The sequence below is a fragment of the Neoarius graeffei genome, chromosome 3 (genome assembly GCF_027579695.1).
Source record: "Neoarius graeffei isolate fNeoGra1 chromosome 3, fNeoGra1.pri, whole genome shotgun sequence".
NCBI classification, from domain to species: Eukaryota; Metazoa; Chordata; class Actinopteri; order Siluriformes; family Ariidae; genus Neoarius; species Neoarius graeffei.
In genome coordinates, this window is record NC_083571.1 from 103,406,059 (window position 1) to 103,427,416 (window position 21,358).

The 21,358-nt window shown below is 39.7% G+C and overlaps 1 protein-coding gene across 3 annotated transcripts in view; it reads left to right on the forward strand.

The window, feature by feature from the left end:
- The window catches only part of gmds (GDP-mannose 4,6-dehydratase), a 318,752-nt gene extending 303,727 nt beyond the window's left edge, over positions 1–15,025 (forward strand). For 2 of the 3 annotated variants that reach the window (XM_060917807.1, XM_060917808.1), the window contains exons 11-12: positions 14,423–14,491; positions 14,579–15,025. In XM_060917807.1, coding sequence (XP_060773790.1) covers positions 14,423–14,491; positions 14,579–14,641 — 132 coding nt within the window. In that variant the 3' untranslated portion in view covers positions 14,642–15,025. The remainder of the gene's footprint in view (positions 1–14,422; positions 14,492–14,578) is intronic. The other variant, XM_060917810.1, reaches the window with a different exon arrangement.
- Positions 15,026–21,358: the final 6,333 nt, after the last annotated feature.

Consider the following 21,358-nt stretch of genomic DNA (forward strand, 5'->3'; position numbering starts at 1 on the left):
GTGCCAAGCCGAGCTCGAATCTGTAGTAAAGTTGCTCTCCGATGCCCAGCCTTTCCTCTAGGTGACTGTATATATCAACTCGACTTTTATTGAGCATACTTCAGGGCTGTAAGTCTGCCGTTCACCGGCAGATCCAGTGTTCGTACAGTTGCTACTGTGTTTCTCTACGTCTCATTTTCCCCTCGCTTTCTTTTAAACGTCTGCCCGTGTCACTCCCGCCTTAGAGACGAGACTGTTCGTCTTGGACATGCCCCGGCTTACAGAGCGGTTGTGAACCTGGAGGGATAGAGACGAGTTTGAGAGCGAGGGAGAGAAACGATGACAGATGAATAGTGAAGGGGACTAAGGGAGAGCTATGCAGCAAAGGGAGGCTGAGGCAGGGAAATAAATGGAGAGAGGGAAAGAGGGTGTAAGTTCTCCCCTGGCCTTCTCTCTGGTATTTCCTGAAGGACTTTGACTGAGCGGAACCACCCTGGGCCCCACGGAGGGGAGAGAGGGAAAAGGAGAGAGTGTGTTTTGTGGAAGAGTGAAAGAGTTCATAGGAACTATAGCTAGAAGGAATAGAGCCATGGAAAAATGTGGCCCAGAAATCAGGTGATTATTGTTATTATTATTATTATTTTATATATAATATAAATTTTTTTTTCTTTTGTTTGGATGTTTTTCAAAGCAAAAACCGTGAACAAAATGTCCATGAATGAAAGATACGAGCGTAATTCGCTGGCCATGAAACTAGCGTCTCGTTCATGCTAATATGGATACGTTTGAAAAGTTTTCCTTCCACTCTGTGGCTTTATAGTTTCCCCTGAAATTTTCCATCCACACTGAAATGTAAGGAAAGGAAAAATGCCTTTAAGCATGCACATGCTACCTGAGCCAAATGGTTTGTCATTTATGCCATGCGGTTTGACGTGCCGCATGCCAGTGAACGAAAAGGCATTTAAGGATAGCAGCTAACTGTAAGGTAGCCAGCAGTGATTCCAAAGTATTTATTCTGTATGTTATTATCAGTTGTGAAACAGTGACCAAAATAGATGGCACCAGACAGCAACGTCAACATTCAAGTTAACACATCCTCGACACACTGGGACGTGTTGGAGTCAGGATCACGTCACAAGCAGGGTCCTATCACGGGTAACCAGACGTCAGCATTATCCAAAAATCTCCAGTTTATTCCAACTACAGATCCAGTTGGAGAATGGTGGTGGTGGGGGGGGTTCTCTCGTTTTTAAGAATAATTTTCAATGGGAATGAGGGAAAAACACACACACACACACAAAAAAAAAGCATTTTTGCTTTTAAAATATATCTGTATTAGTGTGGACAAGTCCTGAGTAGTAGTGTGGGAAAGCTATGAGAGTGGAGGTTAATTGCAGACTGCCCTTTCTAAATGGCTTGTCTCTGGGCTCGTTATCTTGATTGACTAATTAACTCTGGCTCTCTTACTTGCACTCTGTCAGTCGCTGAACTCCTGACACCTCACATTCCTCACTCGCTCGCTCTCCCTTTCTCCAGACTGGACAATTTTTCATCACGGCTATGAATGGTGGGTGAAAATAGATGGGAATTTAATCTCACCAACATCCCCTTCTGACTGACTGCATCCTGTGCAGGCTCGTATTAACGTGTGTGTGTGTAAGAAACTTTCTTCCCTTGTGCTGGCTTTAAAAATGGGGAACAGACTTCATTTCAGATCTACCCCAGGAATCATCTTCTAAATAGAACTCAGGAGTAGTAATTAAATAATATTAGCTGGATTTTTTTTTTCGTGGTATATCAGATATATTCCATTCAGCTAGTCTTTCTCTTTCAAAATTCTCTCAAAACCTTCCGTATTTAATGACGCAAACCTGGCGGCCATGTTTGTTTGCAAATTGTCACACCCTGTGTCTGAAATCACTCACTCATTCACTACACCCTACTCACTATCTAGGGAATTACGATATAGAGGACTATGTAGTGAGCTCATCGATAAAATGAAAAAACACTTTCGGACAGTACTCCGCCGCGCCGTTATTTACATCGTTACTGTCGCACAATTAAAACGTGTCAGATCAGTCGGCTGGTGGGTTTTCAAAATAATAAACACATGCAGGTATTTTTGTGATAAATCCATATTATACAGAGCGTATTTCCCACATTAATCAATACAAAGTACTTTGTGTCTGCTGCATCTTTCAGTTCTTTGAAATCAAGGCTGAATACTTTCTTCTTTGCCGCTGCCTTTTATTAAATCAAATTTGAGGTTTGTGATTAATTCCTCGCTCTGCACTGTAACTTTTATTCTTGTATTTTATCTTAGTCGATTTTAGCTTAGTTTCTATTCTCCTACTATTTTTAATTGTGCTTGAATGTCCGTTTATAATGTGTTTCTTCCTCCGTCCATTCACCCCAACATGCTTTCTTTTTTTTTTCTTCAGTGCAAAAGCAATGCATGATGGTGTATATATTGCTTAGTTAGTGACCATCGGTTGTACACTACTTTTCATGATGCATACTACGATGGGATACTATGAGTCCACTATATAGGGTGTAATAATTCTCACTATATGTTCAGACAGCACTAGAAAATAACGAACTCACTATATAGTCCACTATATAGTGAGTAGTGAGTGATTTCAGACACAGGGTTAGTCTCTCGCTAGCACGAAAGTTTTACATCACTGAAGTGTCTCTTTTCCAGTTTTTCAATGTCCATTGGTATGTTTTTCTCTTGTAAATATGCATGAAGAATATCTTACAATATACCTATAATATATAGTAATATCTTTTTTATATATATATATATAAGTGTAATAATTCTCGCTATACGTTCAGACAGCACTACAAAATGGCGAACTCACTGTATAGTGAGTAGTGAATGCTTTCAAACACAAGGTTAGTCTCTCGCCAGCACAAAAGTTTTATGACTCTGAAGTGTCTCTTTTCCAGTTTTTCAATGTCCGTTGGTATGTTTTTCTCTTGTAAATATACATGAAGAATATCTAATGAAGTTTTGGTAGCCTTTTGTGTGACATCATGTTGTCATGACAGCCATGCAATATCGTAAACCATATTCAACACTCATTCTCCATTGGGTAGAGTGACATAAAACAGGTAGGATAAGCGATATGCTAACAATATTGCATGCTGTCAAACCAAATCAATGAAAGCCACTAGAAGGGAATAGAACACATGTTTTTATTCCATTGAAAAAGTATCCTGTATGTATAATAATGATCATTATTGTATGCTTTATTATCATGGCATTATTGTTACCTCCGCCAAGGAGTTTATGTTTTCGGTAGCGTTGGTTTGTTTGTTGGTTTGTCTGTTAGCAACATTATGGAAAAAGTTACGAACGGATTGCTCTGAAAGTTTTTCCAGAGGTGTGACTGGGCACAAGTAACAATCCATTAAATTTTGACGGTGATCCGGATCACCTTCTGGATCCCGGATTTTTTTTTTAAGGATTCTTGGCGGAGGTCTGCGCTCTCCGAGTGCTTTTCTAGTTTTGTTTATTATCAGCATTAGTGTAGTTTGTGTGCACTAGGGCTGTCCGAGAATAATTATTTTAAAGTTTGTTATTTGAGTGTGTTTAAATTTAAAGTCGTCTATAATGTTATACAGCTACCAAAGGAGCAAATGTTAGCAAATGGTCGCGTTCTGTATGCTCACTACATGAGATATAACATGTCATTGTAGATTTTATGTAGTGCTTACTTTGTAGTTTTTGGAAATGAAATGCTTACGTATAATGTTTTTGGACAAAAACATGATTTTAAAAAAAAAGAACAATTGGAGGAAATGTGGAAATAAAGTAGCTTATGCCGTAATTAAGATGCATTCATTCATTCTGATCCATTTTCCTACATTACTTGAGTAATCTGCCACAAAGTGTTAGGAAATGTATGTTTTGAAAGACTTGGGGGTGCCTGGGGGATACGACAAGATTGGACCGGCATTTGCCTTTTTTTTTTTTTTGGCTCTCACAGCAAAAGTGACTTCAGATCAAAACAAACATAGTGGATGACGGATCAGCTTGACTGTCATTGGTTTTAGGTCTTTCATACATGATGTCAAGACATACAGGTTCCACACACACTGCAGGATATTTAGTAGAAAATACTGAACATGTTTAATATTTATGATTTCTTTAAATTGGGGCAGCTACTGTACGACTGGACTATGAGTAGATTAGAGGGGTTAAGGTTGGATTTAACACGCCCTACACTACAGGATAGTCTGGGAAGGAATTTCAAGACCAGTCTAAACTCGGGGAAACTTTTTGCGATCATTTGGAGGGTCAAAAATCCGCCTCAAACTCGGATGATTATCCTCTAGTGCGGACATAAAGTAGCCTCGAAAAAATTCGAACATTGAGGGTTGGGGTTTTTTTTTTTCCTCTGTCTTTCTTTTTTCTTTGAATAGACAGGTCTGTCATGAACAGAAAAACTATACAAGCTTAAAAACGTTATACTATTTGTGGTACATGAGCATTTTGGTTTCGTCTTATATGGATGACGACAGAGTTTCGGGTGAGGTTGTTGAGTCGTTCCCACACACCCACATGGCAGGCCCTCTCCTGTATGTGTGCAGGCTGAGGTCAAAGCCACAAAATGCTGGACTGCCTGATTTCCCAAGCCCTCGAGAGGTGGGCGGCAAACTTCCTGGCCCTCACACACACACCCCGGACATTTGTGCATGTGTATGCACGTTTTCAGTGTAAATGGCTGTTCAAAATGCCTATTTATTTTTTTATTTATTTTTTTAAATCCCTGTGCTTTACCAAACTGTGTTCATGGCTTCCTGTTTTTGTTCTTGCATATAGAGACTTTATTCTGTATACCCCACTCCTCCTCCCACCTACAGTACCTCATGAGTATTGGTGTAGTGTAAATAAATATATGAAATGGATCAATGGATGTATGACTGGTCGCTTCTGTTATAATCTGTCATTTTAGTTATTCCATGAATTTAAGTCATTTATACATTTGGTCATGTACAATCATGTTTTTTCACAACACCATGTGCAATTCCCCCACCGACATGTGTGCAATATTTCATCTCATCTCATCTCATTATCTCTAGCCGCTTTATCCTTCTACAGGGTCGCAGGCAAGCTGGAGCCTATCCCAGCTGACTACGGGCGAAAGGCGGGGTACACCCTGGACAAGTCGCCAGGTCATCACAGGGCTGACACATAGACACAGACAAACATTCACACTCACATTCACACCTACGGTCAATCTAGAGTCACCAGTTAACCTAACCTGCATGTCTTTGGACTGTGGGGGAAACCGGAGCACCCGGAGGAAACCCACGCGGACACGGGGAGAACATGCAAACTCCACACAGAAAGGCCCTTGCCGGCCCCGGGGCTCGAACCCAGGACCTTCTTGCTGTGAGGCGACAGCGCTAACCACTACACCACCGTGCCGCCGTGTGCAATATTTATTTTCACCATTAGGTTAGTCTCTTACATAACGTATCTTATTTCTACTATTAGAATGCTAACCATCGAGGCACTGGTTTCTGCATTTTCTATTCCCTTTTGTAACTTGCGCTACGTTCACACTGCAAGGCTTAATGCTCAATTCCGATTTTTTTGTGAAATCCGATTTTTTTGTGAGGTCGTTCACATTAACAAATATATGCGACTTGTATGTGATCCTCAGTATGAACGAAAAGCGACCTAAAAGTGTTCCGCATGCGCATTGCAGGATACGACGACGTCACACGCAGTGAGCATGGCCAGTGTTTACGGAAGTAAAACCGCCCGGTTGCGGTATGACCCATCCAATCTAGCTTGAATAGCTGCATCCCCCCAAATGGAAATCAGCTCCCTAACCTCTGCGTCCTTCCATTGAGAAGATTCAGAACCTTCACAGCCCGAAGCGTCCCTCGCATTGATGTCATGCGCAGGGGCGCAGATACGTTTTTTGAACTGGGGGGGACAAAAAACTGGGGGGGACAAAGCTGCCAGCAAACCAACCCCAACCCCGATATGCCTGTCAAACTTGTTGTGGGTTACCATAGCAACCAAGCTCGAGCTCGCAACCTGTGCAGTCTGCGCAGCTCAACCAACCGAATATCAGTCTTTGTTTTGTTTTATGTGAGTTGTTGCAACTATGTATACACTGCCGTGCACCTCAATAAACCGAATGGTAATTAGTCTTTTGATTTTTCCGTGAGGTTTGCCTTATGCAAAGAAAGACAGCATAGACGTTTTTTCCTCCCTATAAGTGGGGGGGACCGAACGAGGTGAATTTAAATCTGGGTGGGACGAGTCCCCCCCGTCCCACCCTCTATCTGCGCCCGTGATTATGCGCCATGTTGTTGTAACTTTTTTTGAGAGACCCGCCGCCTACTTCAGCGCAGAATAGTGACGTTTGTGGCTTGTTGATGACGTGTAAGTCGGATGAATGCGACCTGGCGGTTCAGACTGAAGTCGCATATGAAAAGAGCAGATAGGAATCGGAATTAGGACCACATATCCAAACGGCCTGGGTCGGATTTGAAAAAATCGGATCTGTGTCGTTCATATTGTCAATAAAAGATTGGATACAGGTCACATATGGGCGAAAAGATCGGATTTGGGTCACTTCAGCCTGCAGTGTGAACGTAGCCTTACAGTATTTTTATTGTTCTATGAGGCACTGTTTTTGTTTTTCTTCGCTCCAGCTTGTACTGTTTTGTTATAGAGCGACTTCTTCTGGCACAAGAATTTCCCTCAGAATTAATAAAACTTTATCTTATTTACAAGTTTAAATACATCCAGTGAATAGATGCCATCACCAGTTTGTTTTTTGGACACGAGACAGGGACATGAATGAAACACCGTGGTTGACTCACCTCCGACTTTCTCTCAGAATTTCTGGTCTCCTCTGACCACCGCATACAAAGCCAGTTGTAGTTCTAATGATGCTTGGTGAAGTTGAGGTGCTGTATTTTATGTTCTCACGAAGGGTTTTTCTTCAAACTCCTCTTCCAAACGGCCGATTTTGAAACTTAACAACCACGAGATTCGACTAAAGTGTGCAATTCTAAAACTGTGATCTGTGGCCTCCCCCCTTCACCATCCTACTCGCTGTGTAGGGAATCCATGTGCTTAATCATCTAAATCCTGTTTTATGTTTCCAACTGTTTCAGACACGTGAAACGATCTGTTATGAACCTAATTGTGCTTCGTGGTGTGTTTAGATTCTCCTGTATGCATTCCCCGAGTTGTGCAGGACGGCAACCGTCTGTTTGTTTTATATTGAAAGCTCTTTAGTTTCTCCAATGCTAATGGATGATAACAGGATCTTATATTTGCACCATCTCACTTATACCTCAGGGCAATGGAGCAGATTAACAAGTCTTTCATGAATAACAAGGTGCCTCCATTTCATTTAAAATATTCTTTCGTGGGGTCAATTATGGGTGCAGCAACTTAATCGATAAAATTCAATGATAAAAAACAGTCACAACAAATTTCATTATTGATTGATTGGTAGGAGTGTTATGAAGCATGTTGTGGTGTGCTGTGTCACTTCAGTCAGACAAAAAATGCAAAACTACTACGTCTTCTAATGTAATGTACTCTTTAGACTATGCTCTTGGTTTCATGATGACTAATATTTACCTCCACCAACTGTGTTATGTTTTCGCCTTTGTTTGTTTGACTGTTCCTAACGTAACTCACAAAGTAGTGAACGGATTTTGATGAAATTTTGAGAAAAAGTGAGTCATGGGACAAGGAATAATTGATCAGATTTTGATGCAAGTCCAGTTATGTATGTGGATTCAGGATTTTTTTTTTTTTTGTCTGTTCCCAACATAACTCCAAAAGTAGTGAACGGATTTTGAGGAAAGGCAAGGCACAAGTTTATTTATATAGCGCATTTCAGACACAGTTGCAGTTCAATGTGCTTTACAGAGGTAAAAGCAAAACAGTAAATAATAGAAAATAAAATTACATAAAATAAATGGGGAAGAAGAGAGAAAAAAATAATAAGAATTAAACAATAGTAGAAATAAAATGAAGTAAAAGTTCAGTAAAAAAAAAAAACAGCAGAATAAAATAGAATAAAAGTTAAGTAAAGTTTAAAACATGCAGAGACTGTAAAAGTTAAGTAAAGTTTAAAACATGTAAAGATGATGATATTTATCAGTTAGCAGAAAGCATGTGAGAACAGCTTGGTCTTTAGTCTAGATTTGAAGCTGCCAACAGCAGGAGCATTTTTGATGTCCTCTGGCAGTTGGTTCCATAGCTGCACTGCATAGTAGCTAAAAGCTGCTTCACCATACTTTGTTTTAACAACAGGTTTTAATAGTAAATTTTTCTGTTGCGATCTGGTAGATCTGATTGGGTTAGGCCGCTGCAACATATCAGAGAGGTAATTGGGCCCTGTACCATTTAGAGATTTGTACACCAGCAGCAATGCTTTAAAGTCAATTCTGTAGCTTACTGGAAGCCAGTGAAGGGACCTTAGAATTGGAGTAATGTGCTCTGTTCTTTTTGTTCGCGTAAGAACCCTAGCCGCTGCATTTTGAATCACATGAAGTCGTTTGATGGTCTTTTTTTGGCAGGCCTGTGAAAAGGCCATTGCAGTAATCAACCCTACAAAGGTGAAAGGTGGGCCATGGGCCAAGGAACAATTGATTGGACTTTGATACAAATCTGAATATGTGGCTCGGCGGACGTATGCACACTACCGAGCGCCCTTCTAGTTTGATTTGTATTAATTCCTTTATCCGGTGTTCTAATTCTAACTACAGTAGTGTGCAAAAGTCTTAGGCACATGTAAATAAATGCAGTAGACTAAAAATGGCTTAAAAATAATGAAATTAAATGTTTCAACATAAAAAAAAATACTATAAACAGTAAGCCGCCATAAATGAACCAAAGTCAGTATTTGGTGTGAGACGACCCTTTGGTTTAAAAAAAAAAAAAAGTAGTCTCAGGTACGTAGAATGAGTGCAGTTTTATGCGGAAATGAGCTGTAGGTTTTACTGAGCATCTTCCAGAACCAGCCACAGTTCTTCTGGACACTTTGACTGTCCCACTCGCTTCTTAATTTTTGCACCAAAACCCAGCAGCCTTCATTATGTTTTCTTTTTTAATCTGAAAAGTGCTCTTTTGTGTAATATGCTGCTCAGATACACTTTTTTTTTTCTGTAACATTTAATTTTGTGCTGGAAAACGAATGTTTGGACTCTAAAATGTTTTTGTACTGACTCGATAATGTAGAAGTCATAAAATAGAAATCTATAACAAAGGTTGTATGAAGAAAAAAAATATAGGGTGCCTTTTGCACAACACTGTGTATTGCACATTTATAGTCCTATTTATCCATCTTTTCTGCTCCATTAAAAACATAATCTGGTGCTACTTTGGCCAAAAAGTCAGTAATTTGCACGGCAACTACTCTCTGGGCTGAAAATGACTGAACGTGGTCTTGAATGATTAGGTTATGAAACACAACTCCTCATTCTGCACGTATTATACAATGTTGGGCAGTAACATAGCATCTCTTAGCGTATACAATAGACACTGCTCAGCCATGATATTAAAAACCACTGATGAGTGAAGTGAATAATGTTGATTATCTTGTGGGATATATGAGCAAGTGAACAGTCGGTTCTTTGAAATTAATGTGTTGGAAGCAGGAAAAATGGGCACGTGTAAGGATCTGAACAACTTTGTCAAGAGCAAATTGTGATGGCTAGATGACTGGGTCTGAGCATCTCCAAAGCTGCAGGTCTTGTTGGGTGTTCCTGGTATGTACTGGTTAGTACCTACCAAATGTGATCCACAGAAGGACACCCAAGGCTCATTGACTGATTCGTGTGAATAGCAAAGGTTAGCTCATCTGTTCTGATCCCACAGAAGAGCTAGAGTAGCGCAAATTGTTGAAAAAGGTCATGCTGGCTATGATAGAAAGGTGTCAGAAAACAGTGCTGCATACGGGGCTGGGTAGCTGCAGAGCGGTCCGTGTCCATGCTGGCCCCTGTCAGAGTCCCCGACTTAAAAGATCTGCCACTAACGTCATGGTGCCAGATAGCACAGCTAACCTTCAGAGGTCTTGTGGAGTCCATGCCTCAACGGATCAGAGCTACTTCGGCAGCATAATGGGGACCTAAACAATGAGGCAGGGGGGTTTAATATTATGGCTCGCTTAGACGGGTCATTCTAGAATTCGGGGTACATTTTCGCGTCTCCGAGATAAAACCTTTTTATTTTGAAATCTTTTATTGAATCAGTTTTGAACAATAATGCAAATTATGACAAACTTTCACCAATAGCGATGCTTGATGTACATTTGAGACCCAATTCATCCATAAAACATTAACTAAATGACTCCGCCCCTCCCCCCACATTATCGGCTGTGTTCGACTCCTGATTCATACGTTCAACTTGAACAAACATGAACTGATTCAGTCCAACGATCTGTTTTTTTTAGGCTTATTCTATTAACTGTTGTTAAATCAATTGCATCGAAAATCTATTTTCTGTATTATGTGAAATTTCAGTAATTTTTTTTTTTTCGTCCGAATGTTCTTGTTTACTCTGTCATAAAACTGCATAAAATTCACAAAGACTTTTAATAATACACATCACACCTACACCAAGAGATGTCACCCACTGTCTCGGGAAACTTCAGAAAGGCAGTACGGTATGTTATGTTTCTTCTCTCATTAATTTGAGCAAAATGTTGAGGATACACCAACAGTAGACGAATTATTCGTCAACTCTGTGATATTTGAGTGAATCTCTCACTTTTTTTTTTAAACAAATAATATGATTAAAAGTTGAGACAAATTGGTGGGAAATGTCAACTCTGTTGTCGTCGATTCCGTGAATGGGATTGCCCAGTTTAACAATAACAGAGTTGACAGATGACTAACAGAGTCAACACTTGAAATGTACCCGCAATTATAGACTGGGCCAGATATTATTATATATATATATATATATATATATATATATATATATATATATATATATATATATATATATATATATATATAATTTTTTTTTTTTTAGAGAATGTTATGTGCCAAGTCATCAAATTGCCATCCTGATCGATTTAGGTTCCCATTGAAATCCAAAGATTAATTTCAATGATACTTGGATTTAAAAATTAAGAGTAAATCCAAAGGTTTGGGTGCCTTTATTTTCAATTTATCTGGTCAGAATTGAACAAATCAGGGCTTTTTTTATATATATATATATATATATATATATATATATATATATATATATATATATATTAGGGTGCATCAGTTGCCCTCACTTTCATAAAATCTGATGCGTTTTTGTTTGGGTGTTCCTTTTCACCGATAAAGACATCCTGTAAAATTTTTTGACCATATTCAAAAGTCTAATGGTGGCACCATGAGGTTCATTTTTTGCCAAAAACGCTTATTTTATCTTTTCGCGTAAGGTTTGAATCACAATGTTGGACTCCATTTATTGATTCCTTGTGAGCCAGAGATCATGTTAAGAACCTTTGCAAGGGATTGAGAAGCATTAACGTGATTCATAATACATTTGTATTGTTTAAAAGTAGTTGAACAATGATTCAATGAACAGCTAAAACTCAAACTGTGCTTGATAATATATTTAGAATATGTGCTAAAAATGTGTATCTAAGATATTTGGTATACTCTATAAGGTGCCATAATGTTTCATGAAAAGTGATCGAAATTTTGTCATAAAAGTCATAAAATAGCAGCTTTTTCCATAACTTTGAGCTCCTGGTGCCACCATTAAACTTTTGAATTTTGTCAAAATATTTCACCCAGTGTGTTTTCTTACCGAAAGGAACATAAAAACAAAAATGCATCATGATCGGAGGAACTTTTCATTTTTAGGGGGCAACTGATGCACCCTAATATATATACTGCTGCTGAAAAAGGGGGGGGCATTGTGTGGAACCAGTAAAATAAAAAAAAATTACAAAACAAGTTGTGTTCCTTTGGATGGTTAATTTGGATGACTTAAGCACTTGAGAATACTCTCATGCTGGTACAGATTATCTGATTAAAAGTCAGTAAAGTTGCAATGCAGTTTCTGACCTGTTATTTGAATAAGGCTTGTTAGGACTTATGTAATAGTATTAGTCGATTTAAAATGCTGCAGAGAAATATTTTTCTCCGAACTATAATATAATAATAGACAAATAATCAATTGATTCATTAAAACATAGATAGAATTAAATAAATAAAAAAGATTGTTCTTATTTACAAGGTGATTCTAATGAATTTCTTTTGTTGTCATTGGAGCAGATCTAAACCCTGTAGTTTCTTCGACTGTTTGAGTGAAATATTTGAATGATTGTGTTTTATTTTATGTAGTAATTTGACACTGTAAGACACGGAGCCTTTTCTTAAAGGGAAACCCCTCTGTTATAGGGTTTCACTGAGCGAGTGTCGGCCATAAATCAGTCAGATATACCGTACAACGAAGACAACTAGAAGGATTCCCAAAAGGACAAACTGAATCACTCTTAGCATTAGAAGTATTTTAATAATTTGTCACGTCCGTCAAAACACAGAGTGACGAAGCCAAGTCAACAGGGTTGTAATTCTTCACCTCTCTTGCAGAATAAAGGGTGTTAACATTGTTGGTGTGTGTGTGTGTGGATGCGAACCCAAGTTTCTTAACTGCGTCTCAACACTCACCGCCTTTTCATCGAGTCACTGTGAACATTCCTAATCATGGCAGCACATATGGTCATTGTGTTTGCATTTAATTAGTACGTTCGCAGCAGCAATGCTTTTTCTCAGATCGTTTTGATAATGATGGCAGATTACAAACAAGCAATACAGCTCTGGGTGTGTATGACCGATTAATGACTGACACTGTTTTGTATGCACACACGTAGTCGTCAAACACCTTTCTGAATTTACGCATGCTGACGCTCGCTCTGTGATGTTTGGTTTTATCGATTCTTCGTTATTTCACAAGCAGATTGTATTTTATGTCGTTCAGTCAGTCATGCCATGACATTTCGAGCTGCAGAGCTGAAACTCCAGCTGGTATTTGAGGCAATAATCATTTCACAAATTTCTGTCTTACACACCACACACACTATTGTTCCGTTTGATCAACTGACAGCAACGTGAATTAACATGTACCTCTCTTTTGTTTCCTGAATCTCTCTCTCTCTCGGTTTGTCTGTGATACTTGCTGAACTCCAGTGAGTGACCAAACCAGCTGAGATTAATTTTGCCGTCAGTAAATCCTAATTATGATTAATACACTTGTTGCATGTGCCTTTGGTCTGATAGTTTAATGCTGTTTCAGGTACTTGATAAATGAATGAATGCTGTTTTTGTCATCAGTTTCAAAGATTTATCTGTATGTAACTTAAATTTTGCTTACTTGTTATGCTAAAGTTAATATCAAAAAGCTGAGCTGTTGCACTAAAAGCTAAAACTATAATTTTTTTTGTGGCTGAAATTAAAATAGTATACTGGAATTAATTACAAAAAAAATAGCTCATGGAAAATTAAGAATAATGCATCCAAAATTAACTGGGAAAAAAAAGTTTTTAAAAGAAATGTTCATTAATTCCTAAAATGTAACGTTCTGTATAACGTTTATGCGGCTAAAGTTTAGTGTGGAAAATGTTGGGTGACAGGAAGAGTGTAAGCACAGTGGGCTTATATTTCAAATTTGAAGTTTGAATTGTCTTACAAAGTAAAGTACATGTCCGGAGTCGACACAAACAAGTTTTAGAACTGAAATCAGTAAAACAGAAATTAATTTGCGTTCTTCAAAAATTAAATAAACTTCTAGATAAAAATGCAAAGCCAAATAGAAACTGAATTTGGGGAAACGTGTGTGTGTGTATATATATATATATATATATATATATATATATATATATATATATATATATATATAAATAAAATATTTATTATTATACGCGCGCACACACAAGTCCAAAAATCTGGCCCTTTATTTTAACGTTAGCTTTTATAATCACCCTGGTTATGGTTCACAAACTGGACTTCACAAAAGTGCTATTAATGTTTGTGTGAGTGTGTTTGTGTTCCGGTTCCTTAGTGCTTCAGTGTAATCAGATCAGCCATAAAGGCTTCTCAAGCTCTTTAAGCTGGCACCCTGAGAATCTCCACTAAAAACCCATTTCTCACTCTGCCTCTGAAGGAGAAAGGGCATAAAGGGAACAGAGTACAAGATCGGCCACTGAGGTCCCGTAATCCATCATGCTCCGTCACTGGGCAAGAGGTTGGGGGGGGCATGTTGGATAGATGGCTTGCCTTTGCCCTCACCTGCCCCAAGAGATACCGAGCCTGACACCTGTGTGTGTGTGTGTGTACACGTGTGTTGGAGTATAGAGAGGGAGAGAGAAAGTGTAGGGTTGTAAAGTATGGGAGGTCTTGCTAATAGGGGAGGAGAAGTTCAACTCTTTCTCTCTGTCTTTAGGACTATCTGCAGGGAGACAGCACTAAAGCGCTGAAGAAACTTGGCTGGAAGCCACAAGTGACCTTCGAGGTGAGAACTCAAACCAGTTCAGTTTTCCATATGTGAAACACCGACCCTGATTCTAACCGTGTGCGCATGTGTAATATTGTTCAACAGGAACTTGTTAAGGAGATGGTGGATGCAGATATTGAGCTCATGAGAAGCAACCCAAATGCATGAGCCCGCACGCTAGCAGCACATCTACATACCATGGACCTGTGTGTATGCCCAAGAAAGAACACGCTTTAGTCTTTTTTTTTTTTTTCCTTTTTTTTTCCTCGTCTCTCTCCAGGCACTCCGTCCTGCCTGCAGTTTCTCTAGATACAGAAAGACCGAGTGCTGCTTTTGGCATTTCACATTCCTTTTATATACTGTTATGTCTAATCACAATCATAAGTGTGCGAGGGGACTTTTAGCATTTTTCTTTTTTCTGTAATTTTTATCCAGTTTTATATGGATTAAAATGTCTATATATACTGTAGGCTTAATATATGGTGAAATCCATCCTTGAAAAATTGTTTGAATGATTTGTTTAATGATGCCATCTTTTGATATTTAATAGTTAAATTTTTTTTTTATTTAATTGACATCTTTCATCTTGACTTTATTAAAAGGGGTTTCAGATCATATCCAGAATTGTATCTCTTATTATTGTTTTAATTGATCAAATACCTGTTTAGTTTTTTGTTAAGGGTAAAAATGAACAGATTTAATCGCCTCGTAGTCACCAATTGCAAAAATGTAAGTCATTGCTGATTATAGAAGTAATTTCTAATTCTATTCTAAATATATTAAATACACCATATAAAAAAAACCCAACTATATGGACACCTGACCATCACACCCCATATGTGGTTGTTCTGCAAACTGTTGCCACAAAGTTGGAGAAACACAATCGTTTAGAATGTCTTTGTATGCTGTGGTTTAAAGAATTCCCTTCACTGGAACTAAGAGGCCCAAACCTGTTCCAGCATGACAATCCGCTGTGCACAAACTGAGGTCCATGAAGACATGGTTTGCTAAGGTTTGAGTGGAAGAACTCAAGTATCCTGCACAGAGATCTGACCTCAACCCCATCTGAACACCTTTGGGATGAATTGGAACACTGACTGCATGCCAGACATCCTCAGTCAACATCAGTGCTTGACCTAATGCTAAACCTTGACTAAGTAAAGCTCCTGTGGCTGAATGAGCATAAATCCCCATAGCCACACTCCAAAATCTAGTGGAAAGCCTTCCCAGAAGAGTGTAGGTTATTTTCGGAGCAGCAGGACGGACGTCGACTTTGGAATGGGATGTTCATCACATGCATATGGGTATACTGGGCAGGTGTCCACATATTTTTGGCCATAGTATATATAAATATGTTCTACTGCTTCCAAACAGCGTGATGCGGTACGTTCTGGGTTTAATCAAGATCTTGAGTTACTGTTTCTAGCCATGTTTGAAATTGCGAACTAAAATGCAAGTAATAGGAATGTGAATTTCAAAATATATTGCAAAAAAAACAAAAACATTTTGTACGCTTGTTCAGTGGTTTTCAAATAATTTGACAAAGCAATATTTTGCAAAATTGAAATGGAAGCACATTTTCCACATGACATGACCAGAGCAAATGGAAACTTGACATTTCTGAAAAACGGCACTCTAAGAGCTATCATGAGAGCAGAAACTGTCACGAGAGGAGAAACCCCAGCTTTAGTCATTCGATGCAGATAGAGACCACTCATAATTGCGTTTTGGCAAAACTTTTAAAATATCGCTTCTGTTTTACCAAAAAATTCAAAAAAAAAAACACTGCAATGGAAACTTATGTGGAGTTTCTGTGCATCATGTGTCCACATGGGTTTCGTCTGAGCAATCTGGTTTCCTCCTACTTCATACAACATGGTGGATTCAAAATCAAAGTCCTTCCCACGCCATGTGGCGGCACTGATCTCTGTAGCCCTCACCTATATTACATAGCTAGGGTTACAGTGAGGGGCTAGTCCTCTGGTAACCGCAAGAGTTTGACTCCCCACTCACATTGTATTGCAGCGTGCCTTGCCAGATGGCAGTAGGTCCCATTTTTATGATGGTCTTTGGTATGACCCAACCGTGAGTAGAACTCGCGATCTCCCGATCAAGAGGCGATCATGCTAACCACTAGGCCAACTCACAGCAACATGGTGGATTGGTGAAGATAAATTGCCTCTCGGTGTGAATGTGTGTGTGGGCATGGTGTCCTGTAAAGGTTTGTATTCCCACGTCACACCCAGTGTTCCCAGGATAGGCTCCAGATCCATGACCAGGATAAAGCAGTTAGTGAAAATGAGTGAGTGTCCCTGCATTCACGGTAGTTAGTAACCTATATAGCCTGTATATGAATGTATAGCTTACAGTGCACAGTTTACTACAATATGATTTACTTCTCTTTAAAATGAATTCTACTATTTTAGTCAAGTGGGGGAAATTATTTGAAAGAAAAAAATGCAGATTAGCAGCCTGAGCTAACTGTACTCGAGATGTACACTCACCAGAGGCACCACTACATAGCTCCTGGAACACTTTCTCAGGAAATGGGAGACAAACTTGTGACAACTCACGGAGTGTTTTATTGCTTGATTGATTGACTTCTAACACGCACACAAGGTGCTGGACTGTTCACATTTCTCTCTCTCTGTCTCTGAAAAAGCATGAGCCACACACGAATTGTGATAATCGACACAAGTAAGACTCATCACAGGTTACCTGCTGGTTCTACCTGCCTCCTCTCCGTCCACATCTGACTCTTGACCACGCCCCCCTCTGCCACACCTATACATCAATATATCTTTCTAACTAGTCAAACACAAATTAAATAAATAATAAACTAATCATTGTGAAAATTGGTTGTTTGATTTACACGTTGGGCAGCATGGTGGTGTAATGGTTAGCACTATCGCCTCACAGCAAGAAGGTTCTGTGTTCAAGCCCAGCAGCTGACGAGGGCCTTTCTGTGCGGAGTTTGCATGTTCTCGCCGTGTCCGCGTGGGTTTCCTCCGGGTGCTCCGGTTTCCCCCACAGTCCAAAGACATGCAGGTTAGGTTAACTGGTGACTCTAAATTGACCGTAGGTGTGAATGTGAGTGTGAATGGTTGTCTGTGTCTATGTGTCAGCCCTGTGATGACCTGGCAACTTGTCCAGGGTGTACCCTGCCTTTCACCCATAGTCATAAAGCAGCTAGAGATAATGGATGGATGGATTCACACGTTGCATGTTAGCAGCGGAGGCTAGCTGTACTAGCTGCAAACCCTCTCCACAAACACCAGTGTTCTCAGCTACTTCCTCCCAAGCTTTGTTTTTCTTCGTAATGTCTTTTTACACCTTTAACAAAAGGTTGATATAAACCTCGATAAGATGAAAATACAGTTATACGTTTGTTTCGAGTCAAGCAAGTATCAGGGTTACTGGATTTGCAGCAAGGAAATAAAGCGGTGAAAGCGGCTAATATGATTGGTCAGAGGAATCATTCGAGTCAATCGAATGGATTTGTCGCATCATCCCTAATTTTCATAAAGTTGAGATGTTCATGAGCGTTCTGGATCTTCTCCATTTTTATAGGTGAGATTATAGGTATAATAATAAGAAGAAACCTTTATTTGTCACATGCACACTTTAAGCACAGTGAAATTCATCCTCTGCATTTAACCCATCTGAAGCAGTGAAAACACACACACACACACCCAGAGCAGTGGGCAGCCACACTAGAGCGCCCGGGGAGCAGTCAGGGGTCAGGTACCTTGCTCAAGGGCACTTCAGCCCAAGGCCGCCCCATGTTAACTTAACTGCATGTCTTTGGACTGTGGGGGAAACCGGAGCACCCGGAGGAAACCCATGCAGACACGGAGAACATGCAAACTCCACACAGAAAGGCCCTCGCTGGCCGCTGGGTTTGAACCCGGAACCTTCTTGCTGTGAGGCGACCGTGCTAACCACTACACCATACTGTATTATAATAGTATCATAATACAGTGTAGGATTGAGACAGTAATGTGTAATCCAATATATTGGTGGCATTCTGAGAGGTGTGTGTTGAAGACAGGCGTATAACATTGCGCAAAAAAACAAAACTAAAGTCCCCCTGAAGTCTGCTTTCATGCCATAGAAGAAACATTTTCTATTTCTCTAAAGAATAAATCAAGAATGGTACGAAAACGTATCTAGATTTCTAGCTAAAATAAAAGTTTTCTAGTTAAGTCGATCTTTAGGATAGCAGAAGGATAAGACACTATTTATGAGCTGTATTTGTATACAGGCTTCTCAGGCATAAAGAGCATAAGTGATGTTTTTTGATCATTTCAGAATTTATCATTCCACATAAGATTATTCATCTCATCTCATTATCTCTAGCCGCTTTATCCTGTCCTACAGGGTCGCAGGAGCCTATCCCAGCTGACTACGGGCGAAAGGCGGGGTACACCCTGGACAAGTCGCCAGGTCATCACAGGGCTGACACATAGACACAGACAACCATTCACACTCACATTCACACCTACGGTCAATTTAGAGTCACCAGTTAACCTAACCTGCATGTCTTTGGACTGTGGGGGAAACCGGAGCACCCGGAGGAAACCCACGCGGACACGGGGAGAACATGCAAACTCCGCACAGAAAGGCCCTCGCCGGCCATGGGGCTCGAACCCCAGACCTTCTTGCTGTGAGGCGACAACGCTAACCACTACACCACCGTGCCACCCCCATAAGATTATTTTCAATTGTATTTACAAGTCCAAACGTTCTTGAATAAGCAAACTGGGAAATAATGATCCCCCCCACACACACACACACACACTCTCCACCCCCGAACAAACTGAATTGACTTGCACTGACGTCACTGCACTATCACCATTTGCACTACTGTTTATTCATACCACGTTTTGTATATACTGCAAATATCTGTACCATATCATACCATTGCACTATACTACATTCATATCACACATTTGTACATACTGTAAATATCTATCATATCATTATACCATTCCATATACTGTAATTCCTGTACCTTTATATTTGCATATTACACTTACATTATTTACTGCTATGCACTTCTGGTTAGACGCAATCTGCATTTCGTTGCTTTGTACCTGTGATAAGTGCAATGACAAAGTTGAATCTAATCAAATCTAAATATTTCTGCATTCAAAACTCAGGGAAATGCCTACATTCTAAGGCTGCCTTGGAGTAAACGTTTGTGCTGGGATTTAAAAAAAAAAATAAAAATTTCCAGTCCCACAGTTATTATTTTTATTGTAGGCTACATGCCCGTGATAGAAAGAACTAAATTGGGTCTATTTCCAAAAACATAAACAAATTAGTAATTTAAACCGCAAACCCTTAACAGGAGAAAGTAGATCCAGTACACTCGCATGTTAATGTCTTGCAAGTTTCAGATCTGACCTTTCACTCCTGCACGCCTTCATCTTGCTGTTATGAGTTAAAACTCCATTCTATAGGCCACAACCTATATTTTTTGCTGGGGAGGAAATCACTCATTGGCCTGTGATAACAATTTACCAAGATTACATTGTTCTATAAAATTAAGAGCCACACTAAAGGGCTCGCGTCTCTGATTGGCATCACTCTGTTGTAGAGTTCTAGAACCTATAGCCATGTGGGTTCTCCTAAAGGAATAAACTGAGGAACTATAGACTGTACATTCTCATCTCATCTCATTATCTCTAGCCGACTGTACACTGATTTTTTTTTTTTGCCCCAGTTTTCCTTGTGGCTGCCCTTGGAGTGGTACATTTAGGTCTGAAGGTGTCAAACCATGGCCCGCCACAATATATATATATATATGTGTGTGTGTATATAGGTTGTGGTGGGCCATGAGAAATCACTCATTGGCCTGTGATAATTTATCAAGATTATATTGTTCTATAAAATTAAGAGCCACACTAAAGGGCTTGTGCCTCTGATTGGCATCACTCTGTTGTAGAGTTCTAGAACCTATAGCCATGTGGGTTCTCCTAAAGGAATAAACCGAAGAACTATAGACTGTACATTGATTTTTTTTTTTTTTTGCCCCAGTTTTCCTTGTGGCTGCCCTTGGAGTGGTACAGTTAGGTCTGAAGGTGTCAAACCATGCCTCGCCACTATATATATATATATGTGTGTGTGTGTGTGTGTGTGTGTGTATATATATATATATATATATATATATATATATATATATATATATATAGGTTGTGGCGAGCCATGAGAAATCACTCATTGGCCTGTGATAATTTACCAAGATTATACTGTTCTATAAAATTAAGAGCCACACTAAAGGGCTCGCGTCTCTGATTGGCATCACTCTGTTGTAGAGTTCTAGAATCTATAGCCATGTGGGTTCTCCTAAAGGAATAAACCGAAGGACTATAGACTGTACATTGATTTTTTTTTTTTTGCCCCAGTTTTCCTTGTGGCTGCCCTTGGAGTGGTACATTTAGGTCTGAAGGCGTCAAACCATGGCTCGTGCCAGTGATCTCGGGTTACCGGAGGGTCACCGAGCCTCGCCGTTTCCCCCCTGTGCGTGTGTGCGCGCGTGCTCCCCTGCCTGTCTATGAGCACAATCACGCCCTTGTGTTCTGAAGGAAATGCGTGTCCGCTTGAGCTCCATCCCAAACCGCACACTACTGCACTAAATAGTAGTCTGTCAAACGCCGGCTCTGCTTTTGGACATATGGCATTAGAACCTGTGGTTTTTACCTCCAGATCCTCGAGTCTATAGCATTAGACTGTCAAAACATTTCTTACAGGCTACTTTACATGCAGGTACAATTTTGTTGCAGCCTTAAAATAATATAAATTTACCCTTAGTGGTAAAACAGCTGTCTTTTGGGTCTAATTGTGTACAGAACACAGAAATATGAGCTTTAAATCTGCACT